Here is a 22,736-nt window from a genome sequence, read left to right as displayed (position 1 = left end):
ATCAAAAATCGTCTCTATGAAGTTCTGTTCTACCCAAAGTTTAATGTATTAAGGCGCTTAATGAAGCTCTATGAATACATGCATTTAGTTTTCTAAACTATTGAACTACAATATTTACCGTACAATAGAATTACGTAGATTCCAATAACTTGTTAAGCTTTTTATGTTCATTTGTATAGAGGCTTTGAGCCTACTGGCTACGTTCGGCTCTGATTTGATAAGCAAAAGACCAATCCCAACGGTTTCCGTTTGAAGTATTTTAAAAACGAACAGTAGAGGCTTTTTAGAACACGAACAAAATACAAAAGTGTGCAAAAATTTGACCAGTTGCTACTGACAAGTTTCCACAGTGCTGATGGTATACGCACACAGTGGATGTGTTATACCTTTCAATAAATGGAAAGGATGATCCTTAAAAATTAGGATATTAAATGTGATTTTTTCAAAGCAATTTAATCCTGAAGCAAATACAAATTGAAGTGAATGAAATGATTTTTATGTCTGTTTGTGTACATTGTCTATGTCATCCGACTGTCATTCATCGTGTCCAGTGGAATACCTATAGTGAGTTAGAAAAGCATTTTTATGTTGTTTACAATAACGTTCGCAGCCGCTAGCTCTTGTATTCGTGCTGTGCTTGTGCTTACCAAACGCTTTATTTTTACGGTGAATAGGCCAAGGGCACTCAGGACAGGCAGTATTTGTGAAACTTTTAATAAAATTGCTCACCATGGGAACCAAAAGAAAGAATATGGAAGATGAAATGTCCAGGTAAACTCACGAAATATACAAGCGAATGCGGGTTCATAATTTATACTTGCCACGATCATTTCAGATTTGAAGCAGAGATATCCAGTGCTACGGTTTCGTACAGTGCGCCGCCAACAGGTCCAGCTGCTGCTGGCAATCCGTTCATACCATCACAGGTACGAACGGTCATCGGCTCCCAAACGTACAGCCAAGTACAGCAGAAATTGGCGCAAGTTCCGCCTAGGTTACCACCGCCGCCAATGCCTCCCTTTATGCCTACGTACAGTGCTCAACCGCAACCTTTGTTGCCACCCAAATCTTACTCTACGGAACCGACGCCGGTGATTGTTAGTAGTGCGCCGAAGTTGTACACTGCACGACCGACTGTTGGCATTGCTTCGAAATCAGAATCATCTTCTGGGCCTTCAACTAGCTCAGCACCGGCTGTCCAGTCGGTAAAATCAATGGAATAGTCGTAATGTGAGGAAACACAAACAATGTTAATAGCCATGTATTTTAAACGATTTCAGTACGATATCGCAAATATTCAATACGAAATGACCACCAAGATGAAGAAACCCAAAACGGAAAAGTCCGGTCCAAATCCAATAGCTGAGGAAGCCATCAAAGCAGCCCGCGCTTCATCAGCGTTGCAGTCCTTCGGCAACAGTGAACGACGTGGGAAAAAGGATAAAAAAGTGAGTGCGCTTTCAATTTAAATCACAAAATAACATCGGCTTTCCGAGGGAGCGTGAACAGGTTTTGATGTGACCTATTGTTGCATAGTGGGCTGTATCGCAGTCGGTTTATATACAACAAAAAGATTCAAATGATTTTTATACCATATTATATAGCATCCCTTCTAAGAACTGCCGAACGATTTAAAAAAATTGAATTGGAATAACTGGAACCGGTATTAAACCGGTTCTTCTTAGGCGTATTATTCTATGCGATCATGCCGACATATCCAAGCCTAAACAAGACTGGTTAGTACAACACAATCGACCTGGTCAAAGTCTTTGCTACACGGGACAGACCGGATGGGAATCAAACCCCTCTGGTTTTGTAGAAACAACTGCATCTATTCAATGGACAAATTAATGCTCCTCATCCATTCAATTACTGTGAAAGTTAGAGCGGAAAAATTACATCAAATAATCTCCTTCTGCGCTTTCATGAGGAGGATGCAGTAACTTCTTTCTCTTCTTGTTATTTTAATTATTGTTGTTATAAAAATCTTCTGTCTTTTATCAATCCATCTCTAAAACACATCGTAGTAAAGGGAAACGGGTGTTAGCTTTTTGCATTTTAGCTACTTGGATTGTTACATTTTTATGCTAAATTTACATTTGACGCTGAAAAATCGATCGGTAATGGTTCATGGATGGACCATGTGGTAAGAGAATCAGTAGCTGGATCGCAGTGGATTCTGAATCAGCGAATCATTGGGCCGGGACAGATTTGTGATAAGTTTCATGACTGACACAGTTCAAGATACATGTTTTAGATCGGGGTAAGGCAAAAAATACACGATGCGCGTTTCCGCAAACGGCGTCGCGGTTTCAGGACGAGATGGATGCGGGATCTGATCCAGAAATGGGTTGGATACGGTATCAGGTCCAGGAACGGTGTAAGTTCAAGATCAGCTTCAATAGCGGATGGGTTTAGAATCTGATCAGTTCCAGGGCAGATATGAGTTCGGGATCACTTCCAGGAATGACATGGGTTTCTGGGCCAATATGGGTATGAGATCAATTGCAAGATCGATTTAAGTTCAGACGCAGTTCAAGGGACGGTATGTGTTGAAGTATCAATGAGTAGCCACAACGCACTAGAGGCAATTTATTTTCAATCCTTGTACAGTCAAGTCAAACGGTATCCATTAGAGAAGTAGCATTGATCTTATGAGACGAAGAGTAGTGGTTACGCACTTGAAGCTGCTCATCGTTTTGGACAAAATATACAGTGGCTCACTAAATTGATGGTACATTTTTACAGTTTTTTTGCAAACATAATTTGCAGTTCTCAATCTAGACTTAAAATACTTACGGTAAGCTAAAACAAAGTTGGCAAACTACCTTAATTCGAAATGAAACAATTGATATTACACCTATGAATACATGGACGAATGTACGACCTTTGACGTCATTACCTATTTTCATTATCAAAAAGGGCCACCGGCTTCCCCTGGCTACTATTAAGAAATGAAAAATGTATGGTTTTGGCCAACAAGTTTTTTGTGATAGTTAAAAAAATAGGAGTTCACAAAATTAATAGTAATTGTCGTAAGTCGTACTCTCGAACCATATTTTAATGCTCGACCAAATTTTAGGCAACGCACAAAATATGCAGTGATATAAATGATATTTTGAGATTCTATTATAATCTAAAATTAGAAACATTTTATGGTTAGTCTTCGTTTGGCACAACAACGGTTATCGGTCAAATCCAGCCTGCGCCACTACTGGGCTTAGCTTTCACTGTCTTGCTGATTACACATAGTAGGACAGTCCAGTCCTACGGTCCATTCGGGGCTTGAACCCATGACAGTATTACTAATAGAGTGAATTACTCTTCTTTGGCACAACAACCGCTGTCGGTCAAGGCCTGCCTGTACCCACTAGTGAAGTGAGCTTGACTTTCAGTGACTTTTTATTACCATAGCAGGATAGTCAGTTCTACGTATGGGGGCACGGTCTATTCGGGACTTGAACCCATGATGGGCATGTTGTTAAGTCGTACGAGTTGACGACTGTACCACCAGACCGGCAGAGTGAATGATTAAAGGAATTAATAAAGGCAATGAAACATGCTAGCTGTTTTCGCGTACAATTGTTGCGTTTTTCGATGAAAACTTGAAGGGAGGAGATTGAAGCTGTAGCTTTATGTAACTGTATGATGTCCATGGATTCCATAAATAATAATAATAATAATAATAAAGCCAAATGCATGGCTTCCGACAGCTAGTATAAAATTAAACTTTTTCAACCATTAAATTCATCCATTATAATTTGAATTATTTTCCATCAAACAGCAATTGGTTCGAGTTGCCGGCGGCCAAACTTGGGAGGACATGTCGCTAGCAGATTGGCCGGAGGATGATTTCCGTATATTCTGCGGCGATCTCGGGAATGACGTGAACGACGAATTGTTGACGCGCACCTTTAACAAGTATCCTTCATTTCAAAGAGCCAAAGTGATACGCGATAAACGTACGAGCAAGAGCAAAGGCTACGGATTTGTTAGCTTCAAGGATCCGCAGGATTTCATACGAGCTATGAAGGAAATGGACGGTAAGTAGAGAATATTGCGTAGCAGATAACGCATCCTAATGTTTATTGTAAATCCCAATTGTGGATTTTCATAATCTGTTTGTTTTAATTAGAATTTCTCTGATAATTACATTACTATATGCGTTGCGCTATACATTGAGTTACATCATGCATTTTTATATTATTGTTGAGAATAATTTTACAGTACAATTTGTAACACTTAGAATGAAATATTTGTGCTGGAAAGTAGTGCTGCAGGGATAATTAAAAAAAAACACTCCTCGTGTGAATATTTCGTATTCGCTAGTTGAGCGGAGGTTTTACTACTCGGCGGGTTTGTTTGGGTTTGTCAAAGTGTCCAAGGCTGGTGCGTTTATCCCATCGGTCCCCAACCATACGATACGAACAGCTGCGGTACGGTGTATTGGCGACGCGCAGTATTAACCTTCGATGTACGAACTGAAGAAGAACTGTCGACATAGTCTGTATCAGTTCGCAGTTGCTGCGCGTGTACAGCGATGGGTTCGGGATCTATCGGGTACTGGGCGCCAAAGGGAAGTGTCTTCGGCACCAATGGATAGCCGGCACCCTTAGTCGTTGCATCTTCTTGATAATCAACCAACGAATGCTCGTCTTGCTGTTGTTGTATCCTGAAGAGCTGCTGTTGCTTCAGTTGTTGTTCTTCCTGCTGCTGTTTCTGCAACTGAAGCAATTGCTGTTGCCGTTGCTGCTGTTGCAGCTGCTCCTGCTGCTGCTGATGTTGCTGCTGCTGGTGTAGTTGGTTCTGTGCATAGGCTTTTTGTGCCTTGGTGTAATGGTTAAGGTAAAACATTGAAAATGGCATACCGGAGGCACCCCAGCCACGAGACATAAAGAGATCTTTTTTGATTGCTAATGGCGTCGACGAAGCTACCGTTGGTGCAGCAACGGGGACACCCATAGACTTTGATCCCGCTACAGCCGGTCGATCCGTTCTTATGGTATTTACTGTTTGCCCATCGGAGTCACCGGTGCATGGCATTGCGATGACTCGTTGCGGTACGCTGATTATCACCATCGCCACCAAGCCAAACCAGATACGCGTTAAATAACGACCCTGCAGGTTAGACGGAAAAATAAAATAAAAAGTGAGTAAGTAGAGGAGGGAGTCATCGAGAAGAAATAAGGTTAAAATTTGACATGTTTGATGTAATACGAAACGAAGGTCGCGTTCGATGTTTGGCGAAAGATGTAGCGGTTAGAATTTCATGCTTTAAAATCTGCTTGATGCGTGGGGTTTTATTTCACCAGCGCACAAACAAGTGTTGCTTATGGGGGTTTTGACAAATTCTCCGGTCTCATTGTTTTTTTCTTCTCTCCAACGATGCTATGGACAATGATCGCTTTAGCATTGCGCAAGCTTCTCAGATGTATTTACAAGCGGAAACATTGTCATAGGATGTTTGTTTAGTTTTTGAGCGGTAATCTGGGTCTGGTGGTCTGGTGACTCTTTCTTATAATATAAACGTTATACAAAAGTATATTTTGCTCATTTTATAAACCACCATTTAGCATATGCAGTTTGGTGACGGTTGGCAAGATGCGGAGAATTTTTCTATATATTTAAGCAAATTTTTGTCAGTCGTAAAGATTCATGATTTAATAGCAGCAAATCGTTTTCTGATCAGTGTTTGTGTGAGCTGTGAATATAAACATTTGTTTACTCTTTTTTTGTGGGAATATACCGTTTCGTGGGAATAATATATACTGTGCAGGAAAGAACACGGTTTGAGATTCCCAGCAACTACTTATATGACCCTGGCCAGATGATGGACTTTTCTAAAAGTTCACAATCGCAATCAGTTGTAAATATGATCGTAAATAACCACCTACCACTGTTTGTGGGTCTCAGGAGGCTAACGTTTAACTTAATCGGCTACATTGCGGGCGATAGGGGGCATCAGATTCATCCATCCGTTGGTTGGCGGCACGTAGTAAAAACGGCGTTGTCTCCTATCACAGTTCCCTTGCATGCATGATGCTCACGGTCAGTTGTTTGTTTCGGAATTTCTTGTTTGATTTCGTTTTCGTCTATTTTAGGCGCTAGGCGCGATCTGTTTACCTTCAAGGGTGGGAATATTTATACCAACTGTGAGAGTGTGTGAGCGAAACGATAATTACCGGCAAGTCCCGATTGACCGATGTGCACTGATTAGAACAGGCAGTAATTAATTTCTCGGGAGCGTTCAGTGTGTTCATGGCCTGCAAACGATAACGCACCGACTGTTTCTAGAGCCAGCAGTGTGATAGCCTTTTTTTTACTAGCTTCACTGAAAAATGCAATGAAAGTGCAAGAACATACCAATAAACAAACAAACAAACAGATTGGCGATCACTTGCAAGTGGGTGGATGTTATCACACGATCTATTGGTTTGTTGATCGAGCGACCGAAGTTCAGTTCCGGAGCAAAAGGGTATAGTAACATTTCTACGCCTCATGTCATGCGGTGTACCAATGACTGAGTATGTTAGTATATATTTTTTAAACGCACTGGATGCTGCAAAAAGGCTGCATATTAATATTATTATTATCATTACAGCAATGAAAAAAGCACTCTCATAGACTCAATAAAGTGATTTATTTTTCGTTTGAGTGAAAACTAATAAGTATTACATTACTAATGATTGCGCTTTGAATAGTAAAGCTTCGTTTTACGGCGTAATTTAACCATGACTGACCGAGACCGGATCTTTCAGAGGAATCTAATCATTTGGCATGTGTATTATTTACTAGTGCCTGCAGCTTGCACACTACGAAGTGCCTGAGTGTCACATTTGGTCTCATGATTGCAGCTAGTGTTTTTAAGCTTTGGCTGATGTAAATGTATATAATAGTGCGCCGCTTTAAAAAAGAGGCTGCCCTAGGGTCACAGTAATATGAATCATAGTAACGAGAAGAGAAAAAAAAAACCGTATACCGAAAATGTACTATTAACAATACGGGAAAGCAAAAATCGTCGAAGGTGCAAGCTCAAAAAGAGGGTTTTTGGTTTCCTAACTGAACCTTGTTTCACGACATTTGTCCACCTCATGATACTGAGATCAGCCATTGATGGCGTCCAGTGGAACATGCCGCCCCGATCGTGAGATGAATTATCTCAACCCAACACTTTGACATTCAATAGCTATTATATGGCTTTATTCTCGGGTGTGTTCTTCTTGCCAACTTGGTCGAAGTTTGTCATCGTCCCTTGTGGGTTCGAACGATGCAGGAATGATAATGTTATGAGATTTTTATATCTTTCATTTTGTGTGATGTTTATGCGGGCTCTGGCTATTTGATTAGTACCTGCCTATAGCTCTTTCATGTCGCCTGTTTTTTTGTTGTTTGCTTTTTTTTAAAAAAATTTATGTTGTTGATCAAGTTGGTGCTCTAATTAGCTACAAAGGCATACAATTGAATTAAAAGGCCATGCCCATGGCCAGAGCAGAGTTTGGGGATCTAATTTATGGAACTAATGTTAATGTTAACGTTGCTCAAGTACGCGACGGTACGGTTTGGTGGTGTTCTATCAGCAATTTGAGAAATGTTCACGGCATTACAATTTACATAAATTATTATTTATTTAAAACAATAACATAAATGACTTAAGCAATATTTTCGTTGTATAGAAAAATAAGGACAATTTTAAGTGTATTTGCCATATTTTTTTAACATGGCCACGGGGGCGGTCCCATGGTACAGTCGAACGACTCAATAATATGACCGTCATGGGTTCAAGCCTAGAATGGACCGTCCCCCGGACTACTGACTATCCGGATACATGGTATTACTGAATAAGTAGGTGAAGAAATAATTTTTGATTGACAAAACATCGAACGAAAATAACGGAAAATACTGCATTTTGAAGCAATCGAGCCAAAGGTTCTATTGGTTACTAGGCGTCTCCATTGATTCCGATCGGTAAATCATGTTCTTCGTTGGGTGAAATAATCTTGCGTACTCCGACCTGGGCTTTCCAGACCACAAAACGAGGACACTATGTTGACGAGCGCAGCTCAGACAACCGACCTCATCTTTGCACTATCTTGTTTGTGAAGCAACAGCTCAGCTCAAAGATTTGTTTGTCTGTGTTAATCCGGCACACATGTGGCGTGAGAACGGTTTGAAACTAGAAAACAAATCCACCTTCACATTCGACGGTTCTCAGACGGGGGAGGATGTAAAGCCCGTAACAGGATTTAATGATGTTGTTACGGCTCTAGAGTGTTTGCCAGACATAAAGGTGACCGTGTATCTCGGGAATGGTGCTTGCGCATTGATAGAGAAGTGCTTATTGATACGTGTTACCAGGAGCTCTTATGTGTGTGTTCAAGAGGTCAAACAAGATGCAGGCGAACGGCGGATGACTAGTGAGATGGAATTCTAATCAAGCAGTCGGTAAATAGGAAACGAAAGGCAGACAATACGTTATTAACGCCTAACCCGGCAATGGTAATGGTGGTAAGGCTGGAAGGTTGTCGAATCCGATCGCTGTTTTAGCGCAGAACTATGTACATCATGTATGTATTTATGAGGTGTATGTAAATTAGAAGATGGAACTATTGGGAATGGTAATCGTTAGCGGTTGTGTTATCGTATTCTATTCTTACCTTGTCCATTTTGAGCCGTGTACAGAGCAGGATGTTGTCTGAACTTTCCAAAAACACAGATGATCAGCTGGTTACCTAGACGGTTGTCACCGAGGTTGTTCAGGATATTGCAGTTCTAATTTTAGCACGTGGAGTCTACAAGAACTTGCTTTATAGGTTTCCGAACAGAACCAGGTTCTCAACAGCGGTACCGCAGGTGGGCTTCAACATAAAAGACAGTCCTTTACGCACTTGCTTTCCAAGCATAATTCACACACGTCCAAGCACTCCCAATTCAATCCAGCTGAATAAGTGTTGGAAACAGCATGATGCTAAGTTATAAGCCAATTAGATTGCACTATTTTGCTACGCAAGTTTCACTGTTCACTGTACCGCATCGCCGACAACAACACACGGGGGCCACCACGTAGAACCAATGCAATTCCGAGCCATCGGAGCAGATTTAAAACCCGAATCGCTTGCTTTGTAGATGTCTCGGGCAGCTGCCAATATTAGTCGAACTGATCTCGAAATGGAAACGGTTGTTGTTTTTAGTTAAAACTTTGTCGAATGCTAGCTGAGAGCAATTAAACTGCGAAACGGAAACAAACAATCCCACACCAACCGAAACGGTTGCGAATCGTTTGAAATTCTGCGGCAGAATGTTAGCACCCGGCTGCTGGAGTGTGGCTTTTATCAACATCCTCTCATTCTGCACCGGTGCGAATGCGAACGAACAGTGAGCAAACGGTAGTGATCAAACGAGAGAGAGAGCGAAACAGAGAGCAACAGATGCTTTCGTTGTTATCACAGACAACAAGCAGCAGTGGGTCTTCGTCGGGTGGGCGCACACAGCAGTAGAATGTTTAGTAGCTCCTTGACTGTTGCCTACAATGAGTGGCTCTACTCACTCGCCAAGCAGTGAGTGGTTCCAGTGAGTGATGCAACGGTTATCAGGAAAGCACGCTCGCACGTCTGGTACAGGACGACTAGGGAGAGCAAAAAAAAAAATCCGCTCCTCAGAAGTGATTGGAAAGTAATAAAGCGTGACAAAATAGCAACAATTTGTCGTGCTGGTGGCAGAATGCACATAGCTCTCCGTTTGGACTTTGGCATGAATGCGCGCCAAAATGTTTTTACTTGCTGTGATGTGCTGATCACTAATCAAGTGATCAAGTGTACAGACGGCTTCAGAAAAAGGGTGAATGGCATTTTGCAGTGGAAAGGGAAACACAAGTATGAAAATATTGTAGAATCATCGTAAAGCTAAGAGACAAGAAAAATAAATCTTTCACTGAATTCACACTATTAGTTCCATATTGTTTGGCAAAATTTTGGCTGCGAGTGCAATTGCTGTACTGCTACTGATGAATGTACTGTGTATGGTGTTACGGGGAAAAGGAGAAAACTTCTTCTGGGAATTAATTTTCAGCTGGCACGTACTGTCGTGAAACCAGCATTTGCTTATATAAATGAATAGAAATGATTTGTTGTTCAAGCTTGGTCACTGCTTGCATGCTTACCACTCTTGGCTGACATTTGATCTACATCCGCCTACATCAGGGCACCATCAGTACGGCCCACCATGGTGTTAAACCGTGCCCATGGTTAATCAATTCAAAAACAAGACCTTTGGCAGGAGCCAGTAATCTACATATTTGTACAATAAGCTATCAATATTGCCACCGGACGAGAAAACCCGATCGAGAACAATAAAACAGTTAAAAATGTTAAGAAGAAAAGTACGGGGTGCATTAACGCTACAAATGCAAACAACATTGATCACGCATCCTTCCTAAGGTACTGCGTGTGTGAACCTTGTTCGGGAAATAATAAGGGCTCTATACTGTATACTGTATGTATACTGTATTATACTGTGTATTATAGTATACTGTATTAAATGGAACATACTTTCGTAGTGCTGAGCCATCCCGTGGAATAGTCGTCATATTGCACGATTTTAACAAGCCAATCGACTTGACTTTTCCGGCTGTGGTGGTATCTTATTAAATCTCGATAGCATGACCACGACAGATATGAATTGGTTCCCGCAGTTAGTTCTTTAAAAAACAAGGTCTGCTTGCTTAAATAATTAAATTAAATTAAATAATATCACCGTAAGAAAAAGAGATCCGTTAAATTTAACGCGAGTGTTGAATAACCGATTTTTTTTCTTTCGTTTTTTATGTGTTTATGCATATTACATTAAATGTTCAATGATTATGTAAATCTAGGTAACTCGGTCATAAGGAATATCTTTGTCAATGAGATTTTCTTAAAATGCTTGAAATTTGTAATAATAACTTTTTGTTATTATATTAAATCCGATAATTAATAACTCGATCGATTTGCAATCAAATAAACCATAGCAGCCAGGCTGGCGTTTGGGGAAGTGTTGTCCGGTGTGGCCTGGTGTTATGGAATGTTATGGAATAAGCGTCATGGAATGAAATTCATTTTTGCGGTATTCCAAAGCCAACCAAATTGATAGATTTACTACTTGATTGATAGGTTACTTTCACATTTAAACAGCTTTATAGTTAATTTTAACAATAATTTCACAAAAGTCACAACATTCATTACCAGCCGTTTTGGACAGAAAACATAATATTTCAGCTTATCTTGTAGTAATTATAGGCATTAATTAAAATAAAATGTAATTTTTATTATATCTTTTGTGGTGCGTCCAATCTCCCTTATGAAATTGCCTATAATTTACAGTAGGTGACCGCTAACTGGATGTGTTTTAACTGGAGTGCTTTTTAACCGCAGGACTCCACACAGCATAACACGGAGCGCAACATAACAACTGACAGCTGCCAAACGCTTCAGAAAACGCTTTATTGCCGATACCATGTTTTGAATATCCTTAGTAGGCTGCTCATTTCTCGTTGAAATGCTACCAACCTACTGCGATGACCGACAGTTAATGAAACACTTTACCTCCTTTCCCAAGCGTTTTGTGAAGCGTTTGGCAGCTGTCAGTTGTTATGTTGCGCTACGTGTTATGCTGTGTGGAGTCCTGCGGTAACTGGAGGTTCGCTAACTGGAGTGGTTCTCAGTTAACGAACACTTAAACGTCAAAACATGAAACATCCGGAATCTCATGAAGAGAAATTTGTCGCAAATGTGCATTTTCAAACAAATTTACGGTCTTTTGCCTACGTTTGCTATTAATTTATGTTATTACACGATTTACTATAATTTATATGAACATAAATGAAAAAAAAAAAGTTTGGTATGTTTATTCTAGTCAACGCCAATCAAAACAATCAATCCATAGAAACGTCACTCCAGTTAGCGAACATTGTTCGTTAACTGGAGCTTGTTTACCTCTCAGTTAGCGGTCATCTACTGTACATATTTTGCTTTCGGTTTGCATCGTTTGCTACGCTTAAAAGAATTCTGGTACTTCAGCGGTTATCATGATGATCACGAATAAAAATGACAAGGAATTTCTAATATAAGCTGAGCTATAAACTTTATAACACAAATTTCGGCACACCTGCAGTGCACCTTCCGTTTGTCAGGCATTATTGGCCAACCTGTACCAGAAATGATTTCATTTTGACTATGCCGATACTATTCAAATATGTGTGTGCGCTGTATGGCTTTATGCATAATGCTTTTGTCTGGAAGAATCGAATAGAAAGCCTTGACAGCTATGAAGTATTCCCATCCCCCAAGCACATGCCGCGGGTGCAAGGGCGTTAATGCGTCACTGGTCCAGTTCGCAGTCGGTGTCTCGCGAGTGAAATTAATTCTTCCCTTCCGATCATCCATCATTGAAGATGGATTAATGCGGCGTGTCTCCTTCGCGTTCCTTGCACAGAATACGAAGCCAAGTGGTTTGCTGAAACACCACTTACCAAAGTCATTGGAAACAAAAAGTGGAAATCGTAAATAAATACGATACAGAACCAACGCACACAGGCAGTCCAGTCGGTCCGGTTGTTGAAAAACATCAGGTCACTCGGTGCTGTGATCGGCATTCAAATCGGAAAATTAGAATTGCTACCGACTATGGCCATGTGTACGAGACGGACGAGTGATCACTGGTACTGTAAAAAAAGGCAAAAAAACGCCAACCTCCGGAGCGGTCCGTAGCTATAGGCGACCTTATTTACCTGCGAAAAGTCGAATATTTTGCATCAATTGCACCGAAACTCGAACGAATGCATGAAAGCACAGTTCTGTGTACCAGGGCGCTGCCATATGTCGGCCAGGGAAACGAAGCGTTATGGCCACATAATTGCGGATTCATAATTGCCATTGTGAGTAACCATTCTTGCCCAGAGTAGTGTAACGAGTGACTGAAGTGGGTGTGTTGTCAGTTTCCATGGAAACAGAGCATTGTGCTGAGCAGGGATAGCAGCAGTGCGTAGCAGCTTAAACGCCCAAATTGGCGGTGGCATTTGCTTTAAGCTACTGAAATGATAAACGGCAGTCCCAGCGTTGGTCTTGATGATGGGATGTGATATCAACATCATCATATCGATTGGCGTCGTCCTTGTACGCGTGAGCCAATTGAATGCCCCAGGGCGCCAGACTTACCGTTTAATTCTTCGGCTGGTATTGATTGGGAAGGTTAATTTTTGCGCCATAGCCGTGTGTTTCACGATGCGTAAAATATAGAGTGTGCTTGTGAAGGTGGAAATGGGGCGCGCGTGGGCTTCGTGCACGGGAAGCAATGTAACGATTGTATGATTGATATTTGATAGGCGACGGAAAAGCCTCGGACGAAAGACTGTAAGTACGAACGCAAATTAATAAAGGCAGAGGAAGGCTCATCGTAGCACTGGTGGGGTGGACGAGGGGTGGGTGGCTTTACCTCGAGGAGACAGGGCTGAAAATTGACATTGAATAGGCAACATGTGATTACCTACTGACATTAAGTACTCGTTTCATGCAGCAGCCTTAGCTTTGCTGATCGGCAAAGGTTACAGGCAAAAACCTTTGTACAACGTTGGTAGCAAAATGAAGCAAAACGGAAAACTTTCTTTTAATACTTACGACTTTACACTACTACTGCTAATACTACTACTACTACTACTACTACTACTACTACTACTACTACTACTACTACTACTACTACTACTACTACTACTACTACTACTACTACTACTACTACTACTACTACTACTACTACTACTACTACTACTACTGGTCAGCTTACGCAGTCGTGGGAAATGTATTCGTGATACGAAAATGTCACGGTAAAAGTCTGCTGGCACACAGATTAGTTTAAAGGTGCTCCTGAAAGATGTTGGTGTGAATTGTGGAGCTATATTTTTCACTTCGATGTTAAAAACTTCTTGTTCAATTGTTTGCGGGAAGTCTTTTGCTGTAGAAGAATACTGATAGGGAACTACACACTGTAGAGTAGAAAGTTTTGCGGACAAGGTGCAATACCTAGCCTGCACAGAATGCTATAACCTGGTTTTGACTCCATTAGTGACATTTATGACGGTTGATTGCTGCTGTATTGAGAAGCCACAGCTGTTCCTCGAACTTGACCCATACACCTTGGATGAACGCAATAGAAACACGTGCATGTGGTACGTACAAGTGTAGGGGAGCGGGTTTGTTATTGTTATTTTTAAGTTGTGTTGTACGAAATCGGATATTCTGTTTTCGGTGGAGTTTGAGAACATAGTTCTGATTGTTTGAATTTTGAACCATTTCACTGTTTTGTCACCGTTTCCTAAATTGGAGAGAAAGATAACCATATTTTGCCAGTGCAAGATACACTAACAAATACGGTCGCTGTTATGAATTGTTCGTTTGAATAGACGTGAATTCTCTTTCCTGTTTCGTTTCCTCCGTAGGACGCTACGTGGGTAGTAGACCAATAAAGCTACGCAAAAGCACGTGGAAAAATCGCAGCATCGATGTGGTACGTAAGAAGGAAAAGGAAAAACAAGCGCTGCTCAGCCTCTTCAATCAGAGTTAGTACGACAAATCATCGCCGAGGAGGAGCCATGTGCATGTTAATTTCGGCACACCATATTCTTTTAAGGTGATCTTTCTTCTTTTGGAACCGTGGAAATATAGTTTGCAATTGTAAAAAAAAGTGTTTATGAGAAATATTAAAAGACAGACACCATATTTGCGTGTAGTTTTAGATAACTTACGTTACGCTAGTTTCGAAAAACAATATCACTCAACAATAAGATCAATCTATATCATACCAAACATTTACTGTAGAAATATCGTTCAGCTTGAACAAGTTATTGTAACTTTTTTTTTTCGGGCGAATAAAAGGTGGGTACAGCGCTTTTTAAATCGTATTTTTGTAGTTTTATTTTAAAAAATGTAATTTTTCTCAAAACAGAAGACGACTTTAGCATTTCTGTTTTTAACATTTCTTAAAATTAGAACATTAGCAATAATAATTGTTTCGGTAATAAATCCTTCAATTAGTGAATGTAATTGTTTTATTCTAAAAAAATGTTCTAAAGTTACGACATGTTTCAATCATGGTTTTAATAGAGCCTCTGTGGTCGAAACCCTAGAAAGACCAACAATATTCGAACTACCAAGCGAGAGATATAATGAAAAGATGTTTTTTTTCGTGCTTTCCTTTTTTATATAAGTGATTTTTATTTGGAAAAGTACAGATAAAACGTTCAATTCAATTTAAAGGCATATCTAAACCACCTCTAAAATGCTGTCTTGTCTTGTCTTGTGTGTCTCGAAAGACCCTGTGAATCGAAGTAGTAAAAGGTACACCAAGCTGTTCATACACATTGCATCTAGTTATCGCTGGCACATCATTCTTTAAGTAAAGCTGCAAAATGAGCGTGTTCGAGCCGGATTGTGGCAATTTTGAAGGGCCTGATGAGTTGATATTGAATCTTCAAGACATTCAGGCGATACCGAAGTTATCGTCACAGCTGGTTGATAATGGACGAGTTTATAGCGAGAAAAAGGATGAAAGCTGTGAAGTAAAAATAAAGGCATGGGACTAAACATTTAAATTCAAAGCTATTGAAATTATTATCTTATAATACTTATATTTTCCTTCCAGCACTATGAAGGATCAAGAAACAGCAAGAATGAACCGTGCGGTAATGGCTTTGCAAAGTTTACCAACGGTGATCATTACGAAGGATCGTTCCGAAAAGGTGTATTTTCCGGAGAGGGCGTATTGCGGCAAAGAACGGGCCATCGTTACGTCGGCGGTTTCCGCAAAGATCTTCGCGAAGGACGTGGCATACAAACTTATCCAGATTGTTCCACCTATAATGGCGACTGGTTGAGGGGAGTGCGTCATGGGTACGGTGTATATGTGTACTCGAACAAGGATGTTTACGAGGGAAACTGGTGCATGGACAAAAAGCATGGCATAGGAGTGTACACATTTGCCGAAAATGGACTACGTTTGCGCGGATCCTGGAGCGAAGGACATTTGGCTGGTCCGGTGGAGGTATTGTTTGGCAGTATCCGCTACCATGGCACGTGGGATGGAACGGTGTTATCAGATGCTCACGATAGTGTTTTTAACATTGCGTCGAAGTATTTACTGCGAGGAATTATTAAGTCTGGATCATTTGATGAGTACGTGTGGACACCCAGTGAGGTAGAGCGGTACAATTTTGCTCACCTCCCATTAGAACCGCTTCCAGCCCCTATCCCAATGATGGAATGCCATCAGTGCGATAGTTCTGATGATTCAACAACGGATGCATGATCGATGATTGATTGTGTTAGCTTGAATTGAAGATGAAATTTGAAGTCATACAAATCAAACACATTTCGCTTTTTTGGTACGAAAATTATTAATTTTCTTGCTAATGCATTTTTTTAGCTATATTATTTGGATTTTACATTAAAAACAACAACTAATTTATTTCAATAGTTCTTTTTGGTGTGTGATCGATCTATAGGGCATTGATTATCAAGTCACGTGTGTTGTGAAGTCTTTCATTTAACACCCTATAGATGACAATTATACATTGTTACTAGCTGCTAACACCGACGTATTCGTGCAATATAAAAATGGTAAATTTTATTTAAAAAAAACATTATTTTCTTGAAATTCAAGGCTACCAACGTATTGAAATGTGGAATAATTTGATGTTCTATCCATCGAAAAAAATATGCCGTGTGCGTCATGACGAACGATCACTGGAAGATATGACAAATATGTTCATTCACAAGGTGTTATGGGTATTAGTATTAGTGATTAGTATGAAATGGTGCTTAAACCCTTTTTTTTTTAAATACTCTTCTACTATTTTGCAAAAACGGGTAATTTCAGAACATAACATCAAACAATTTGCCATCAACCTTCATTTCTATAACCACCTACCCGGGTATGTTTAGCTTATTCTTTTTATGATAACTTTTTATTGGATTATCGAATCGATCCAAAAAAATTAAAATGCCTAGAGAAACATGTTTTAAAAAAGTGGTTAAAAATTCAGAATTTTTGATTTTTTTTTAAATGTGCTTTAAAAAATAAAATCAACTTTTACCCCTTAGCGGAATTTGGGGCAAGTGTGCCATACGGGGCAAGAGTGCCACCAAGCATTTTTCCTTAAAAACTTTAGTTTTCATGATCAATTGTGTATAGCGGAATTTGGGGCAAGTGTGCCATACGGGGTAAAAGTGCCATCAAGCATTTTTCCTTAAAAACTTGAGTTTAATGATCAATTGTGTATACAGTTGGTTGCTTTCCAATGACTAGGAATTCTGAGCCTAATTTCATATAGACCAATCGATATTTCCCATTGTTTTAAACTGATTTATATTGAGTTTCAAAATTGATCAGAATATTATAATTTTTTAATCCAACCAAATAAGCTCTCAAAAATCATGCGAACAATCAACCGAGAAAATATTTACACCACCGTATAGCTGAGAAAACGTGAAATTTTTTGTGGGGTTAGTTGAAAAAAACTTTCTTTTTGTCACTAAAAAATTCCATTTCAAAAAAGTTACAACTTTTGGGGCAAAAGAGCCATCTCTATTTGGGGCAAGTGTGCCACTATCTTTCATAGGCACGAGCTGTCAAAAATGTAAACATTGTTGTATCGTGCTGCGGAATGGTGCGCTATTGTGAGCGGATTCCACGCCAGAAAAACAGAACAGTAACAAACCATATTGTGGTACAGTTGGTGGTCAAAAAGGGTTCATTGGTGACTAAATACATGTAGGAATACATACACTAGTGGTATAAACGTAATAATTTCCAATTATCTAAGAAACACGGATATTTTAACCAGGTGGCCGTCTTGCCCCATACGAGTGGCACTCTTGCCTCTTTTCAAGCGAAACTCATTTATATGTGAGGAAATAGATGTAAAATGGTTATGAGATTTAAATCGGCTTTTGAAAAACACGTTTTAGTGAGTTATAACTTGAAAAGCTAAAGGTGGCACACTCGCCCCAAGTTCCGCTACTTCTATAACCATACAATACATACAATAAAGGATTTTGGTTTCGATTAGTCGCTAATTTTGTTATGATATGTATAGCAATGCATGTAGTTATATTTATAGAATCCATTCCAAAAGTTTTCTAGCTCTTAATATTCTTCTAAAGCCACATAGATTGAAATGATTGAAATGACGACGAAATCGCACGTCCGACGTTATCTGTCAAATCCCATATAAATCTCGTCCGATAAAATCGCATCCGATGAGCGTTGCCACCGCCCTTAGTGTCAGTTCATCTAATTGCTATGCAATCAATTTATGTAACTAAAAGCCATACTTCATAAATTTATAATATAAAAAGAAGTATTGTTATTATAGCTGCATAGAATAAGTTAAATACGACATTTTTTTTACCAATAAAAATACCTATTCCCTTTTAAAAAGTATTACCTACCCGGGTAGGTGGTCATAAAGATGAGGGTGTATTTTTGGTAATAGAAACGAAGGTTAAACCACCGACAAACCGACGTGACACTGGCGTTACAAAAGTGTCCCACACGAAAGTACTGTCATTTACCAGTGAGGCGAACACTTCTGTCAAAGTAAGCTCTGTTCACTGCTGCTTCGATGTAAACAACTTTTCTAAATACAAATTACGAAGGAAGTGTGAGGCAAGATTTTGTGAGAATTATTGGACAAAACATCCAGGAAAATCATTTTATAAGTTTCTAAAACATAAGTACATACAACAATACGCACTAGAATTTGCGAAGAAAAACATAAAGAGGATTTAGCAGTTTCTTCTCTGTGTCAGTGTAGTAAGCGAATCATTATAGAGATGGCGCTAGTGTTTAACGTATTTTCATTTGAAATAAGGAGACAACTTTTGAAGCTCATTTTGTTCGAAGTGTCACGTCGGTTTGTCGGTGGTTAAACATCGAGTTAACAACTGACATAACTGTCATTTTGAAATGACTACAGTAGAGGCAATGCTGACCGTTTTCGACAAAGTTTTATTGCCTTCCGTAATTGTTTAAAAGATTAAAAGTTAGCTAGGCTCTGGCTTTTGTATTTTTGCCGTTTATATAATTATGATTTAAGCCATTATAATCACACAGTTGGTGCTCAAACGTGCCAACAACAGAGTATGGAATGCAGCCAACATTGTGTGTTGTGTGGTCGGCCGCCATCGATGTCAACATACTGTCAGTGTAAAAGTGCGCCAAAAGATTCGCTTCGTTCATTGTTTTCCCTTATGCATTGGCGATCAGACGGAACTTTCGTGCGCTGAATTTAAGTGTTTTACAGTTTTGTGATTTGTATTTTATTAGTTTTGTTGAGTACTATATTTTATCCCTCAAGATGGTTCTAAAGCCAAACAAGATGTATGTCTTCAAGCGTGGTAAGTGCTGTACCATAAAATTCTGCCGGAACTAGTCAATGGTACACGAATCTATAATCGTCTTGTCCTATGTCCCAATTAAGATGGCCGGAAGGAAGAAGTGCATCTTGACAAAATCACGTCAAGGATACAGAAGCTTTGCTATGGTCTGAATATGGATTTCGTCGATCCGGTAAGTTGATAATCGGGCTAATGAGTTCGGTACGGGTGGCTCCCACTGTCACCCCCGGAAGCGAGTCAGTTCAAGCGGAAAACTTCGTTCTGGGCCAGCTTGACGTTTCCGGTTGAATTATACCGTAACTTTCCCTTTCCTTTCCGGTGCAGGTTGCTATAACATTGCGTGTTATCAATGGGCTCTACTCAGGTGTAACGACGCAGGAGCTTGACAATCTAGCCGCCGAAACGGCAGCCACCCTAACGACTGATCATGCCGACTATGCGATTTTGGCTGCTCGGCTGGCCGTTTCCAACCTGCACAAGGAAACGAAGAAACAATTTTCTGGTAAGTGAATGAATTTCCCTACGAAATGTATCGTAGGATAAACCTTACTACCGTTGCGTCCGTGCTGAGCTGTGACAGCTGTGCGTCCATTTGATGCGGGTGCTGTGTAGGGTATGTACAGGAATATTCCTGTACTCGTTTTCGACCGTTACAAAGTGTGATGTCACACGGCTCGTGTGATGATGGAATTATTATTTTCCTTAACAGGTGGAACTATTAGTTCTTGTATTACTTTTAGGTTAATGAAGTGTTATCCATTACCCTCTTCATTTTTTAGTTAAACGTTGCATTACATCTTTTGTGTTGGATTTTGTTACTCTTTCTTACAGAGGTTATGCATGATCTGTACATGATGGAGAACGAGTTTCTGAAAACGAAATCTCCCATGATCTCGGACTTTCATTATAAGGTGATAATGGATAACGCCGACCGGCTGAACTCGGCCATTATTTACGATCGCGACTTCGGGTATAACTATTTCGGCTTTAAAACCTTGGAACGATCATACTTGCTGAAGATCAAGGGAAAAATCGTCGAGCGCCCCCAGCACATGCTGATGCGCGTTGCTATTGGCATCCATGGCGAGGACATCGATGCAGCGATCGAGACCTACAATCTGCTGTCCGAGCGTTATTTTACCCACGCCTCGCCAACTATGTTTGCGGCGGCTACGCAGCGTCCCCAGCTTTCGTCCTGTTTCCTGTTGACCATGTCCGAAGATAGCATTGAGGGCATCTACGACACACTGAAGCAGTGCGCCCTAATTTCAAAGTCGGCCGGTGGCATCGGACTGAACGTGCACTGTATCCGCGCGAAGGGAACGTACATCTCCGGCACGAACGGGATTTCAAACGGTCTGGTGCCGATGCTACGCGTCTACAACAATACGGCACGGTACGTCGATCAGGGTGGCAACAAGCGGCCTGGAGCATTCGCCATCTATCTCGAGCCCTGGCATGGCGATATATTCGAGTTTCTCGATCTGAAGAAAAACACTGGCAAGGAGGAGGTCCGCGCACGGGACATGTTTTACGCACTGTGGATACCGGACCTGTTCATGAAGCGTGTGGAGGCGAACGAAATGTGGAGCCTGATGTGCCCGCACGATTGTCCCGGTCTATCGGACACCTGGGGCGAAGAGTTCGAGAAGCTGTACACGGGGTACGAGAAAGAGGGTCGCTTTATGCGGCAGGTGAAGGCGCAGGATCTGTGGTTTGCGATCATCGAATCGCAGGTGGAAACCGGCGTACCGTACATGCTGTACAAGGATGCTTGCAATCGTAAAAGTAACCAGCAGAATATCGGCACCATCAAATGTTCCAACTTGTGCACTGAAATTGTGGAGTACTCGTCGAAGGATGAGGTAGCGGTATGCAATCTGGCCTCGATCGCCTTGAACATGTTTGTAAAGCAAGATAAAACGTATGACTTTGCAAAGCTGAAGGAAGTCGCTAAGACAGTAACGCGCAATCTGAACAAAATCATTGATGTCAATTACTATCCCGTGCCGGAGGCTAAGCGCTCCAATATGCGCCACAGGCCGATCGGGATCGGCGTGCAGGGCATGGCCGATGCGTTCATCCTAATGCGCTATCCGTACGAAAGCGAAGAGGCTCAAAAGCTAAATCAGCAAATATTCGAAACCATCTACTACGGCGCGCTGGAAGCGAGCTGTGAGTTGGCCGCTCGAGATGGCCCGTACGAGACGTACGAGGGCAGCCCGGTGAGCAAGGGCATTCTGCAGTACGAGATGTGGAACAAGGAACCGACGGATCTGTGGAACTGGGCCGAGTTGAAGGAAAAGATCGCAAAGCACGGTATTCGCAATTCGCTGCTGTTGGCCCCAATGCCGACGGCTTCCACGGCACAAATTCTCGGCAACAATGAATCGTTCGAGCCGTACACGTCGAACGTTTACAATAGGCGCGTGTTGTCGGGCGAGTTCCAGGTGGTGAACCATCATCTTCTGCAGGATTTGACCAACATGGGTCTGTGGGATCTCGACATGAAGAACGAAATTCTGTCCAACAATGGATCGATCCAAAAGATTGCGGCTATACCGCAGGAAATTCGCGACCTGTACAAAACGGTATGGGAGATCTCGGTTAAAACGTGCATCAAAATGGCCGCAGATCGTGGTGCGTTTATCGATCAGTCGCAATCGTTCAACATTCACGTCGCGGAGCCAAACTATGGCAAGCTGACGTCGATCCATTTCTACGGCTGGAAGATGGGGTTGAAAACTGGCATGTACTATCTGCGTACCAAGCCGGCCGTGAATGCGATCCAGTTTACGGTGGACAAGACGAAGCTGCAAAACGGTAACGAGTCGAACGTCAGTCGCATGTCGAATGGTGTGGGCGAAGGTACGCCACCGCGGGCCGGGCAGATGCGTCGTTCGATGCTGAACGGAAGTACCAGTACGCCAATGCGGGGTGGCGAACACCACGACTCTAATGGAGCATCGGAACAGCAGCAACAGCAGCAGCAGCAAACGCAAGATAATGGTTCATTTGCGGAAAGAAACCGTAGAATGGCGGAGATGGTATGCTCGCTGGAAAACAAAGACGAGTGCATGATGTGTGGATCGTAGGTGGTAGTGTAACACTTATTTATGATAAGATTTGCTGTCATCCATTTTTATGTCTTATTCGCACATTATGTGTTTTTTTTGTTAAGTTAAGAGCTAGATAAATGGTTTAAAATAAACTCGCAACTTCTGATACGCATTATTATACATCTTTGCGAATATTGCTGCTTTAATGAACTGTTGATAAGCATGAGTCACATACATTGAATAATAAGAGGCATCGCGG

The 22,736-nt window shown here is 41.1% G+C and overlaps 4 protein-coding genes across 4 annotated transcripts; 3 read left to right on the top strand and 1 right to left on the bottom strand.

Moving 5' to 3' along the window:
- The first annotated feature begins 569 nt into the window (after positions 1-569).
- On the top strand, positions 570-15,227 carry LOC121597522 (RNA-binding protein 42). The gene is made up of 5 exons (XM_041923344.1): positions 570-771; positions 836-1,205; positions 1,281-1,448; positions 3,785-4,043; positions 14,462-15,227. Exons 1-5 carry the CDS (start codon positions 731-733, stop codon positions 14,584-14,586), a joined length of 963 nt encoding a protein of 320 aa, XP_041779278.1. The 5' UTR covers positions 570-730; the 3' UTR covers positions 14,587-15,227.
- LOC121597524 (ras guanine nucleotide exchange factor B-like) lies at positions 4,049-9,326 on the bottom strand. Its single transcript, XM_041923346.1, has 2 exons — positions 8,655-9,326; positions 4,049-5,118 (listed from the first exon to the last, which is right to left on the bottom strand). Exons 1-2 carry the CDS (start codon positions 8,661-8,663, stop codon positions 4,396-4,398), a joined length of 732 nt encoding a protein of 243 aa, XP_041779280.1. The 5' UTR covers positions 8,664-9,326; the 3' UTR covers positions 4,049-4,395.
- A 103-nt stretch (positions 15,228-15,330) lies between the features above and the next one.
- On the top strand, positions 15,331-16,506 carry LOC121597523 (radial spoke head 1 homolog). Its single transcript, XM_041923345.1, has 2 exons — positions 15,331-15,592; positions 15,664-16,506. The coding sequence occupies exons 1-2, from the start codon at positions 15,431-15,433 to the stop codon at positions 16,324-16,326; spliced, it is 825 nt and encodes a 274-aa protein (XP_041779279.1). The 5' UTR covers positions 15,331-15,430; the 3' UTR covers positions 16,327-16,506.
- A 2,728-nt stretch (positions 16,507-19,234) lies between these two features.
- LOC121596800 (ribonucleoside-diphosphate reductase large subunit) lies at positions 19,235-22,657 on the top strand. The gene is made up of 4 exons (XM_041922049.1): positions 19,235-19,418; positions 19,502-19,590; positions 19,743-19,920; positions 20,250-22,657. The coding sequence occupies exons 1-4, from the start codon at positions 19,379-19,381 to the stop codon at positions 22,511-22,513; spliced, it is 2,571 nt and encodes an 856-aa protein (XP_041777983.1). The 5' UTR covers positions 19,235-19,378; the 3' UTR covers positions 22,514-22,657.
- Positions 22,658-22,736: the final 79 nt, after the last annotated feature.

Source organism: Anopheles merus, chromosome 3R (assembly GCF_017562075.2).
Source record: "Anopheles merus strain MAF chromosome 3R, AmerM5.1, whole genome shotgun sequence".
NCBI lineage: Eukaryota > Metazoa > Arthropoda > Insecta > Diptera > Culicidae > Anopheles > Anopheles merus.
The sequence above is the reverse complement of the archived record's forward strand: the minus strand, read 5'-3'. Positions and strand labels throughout refer to the sequence as shown.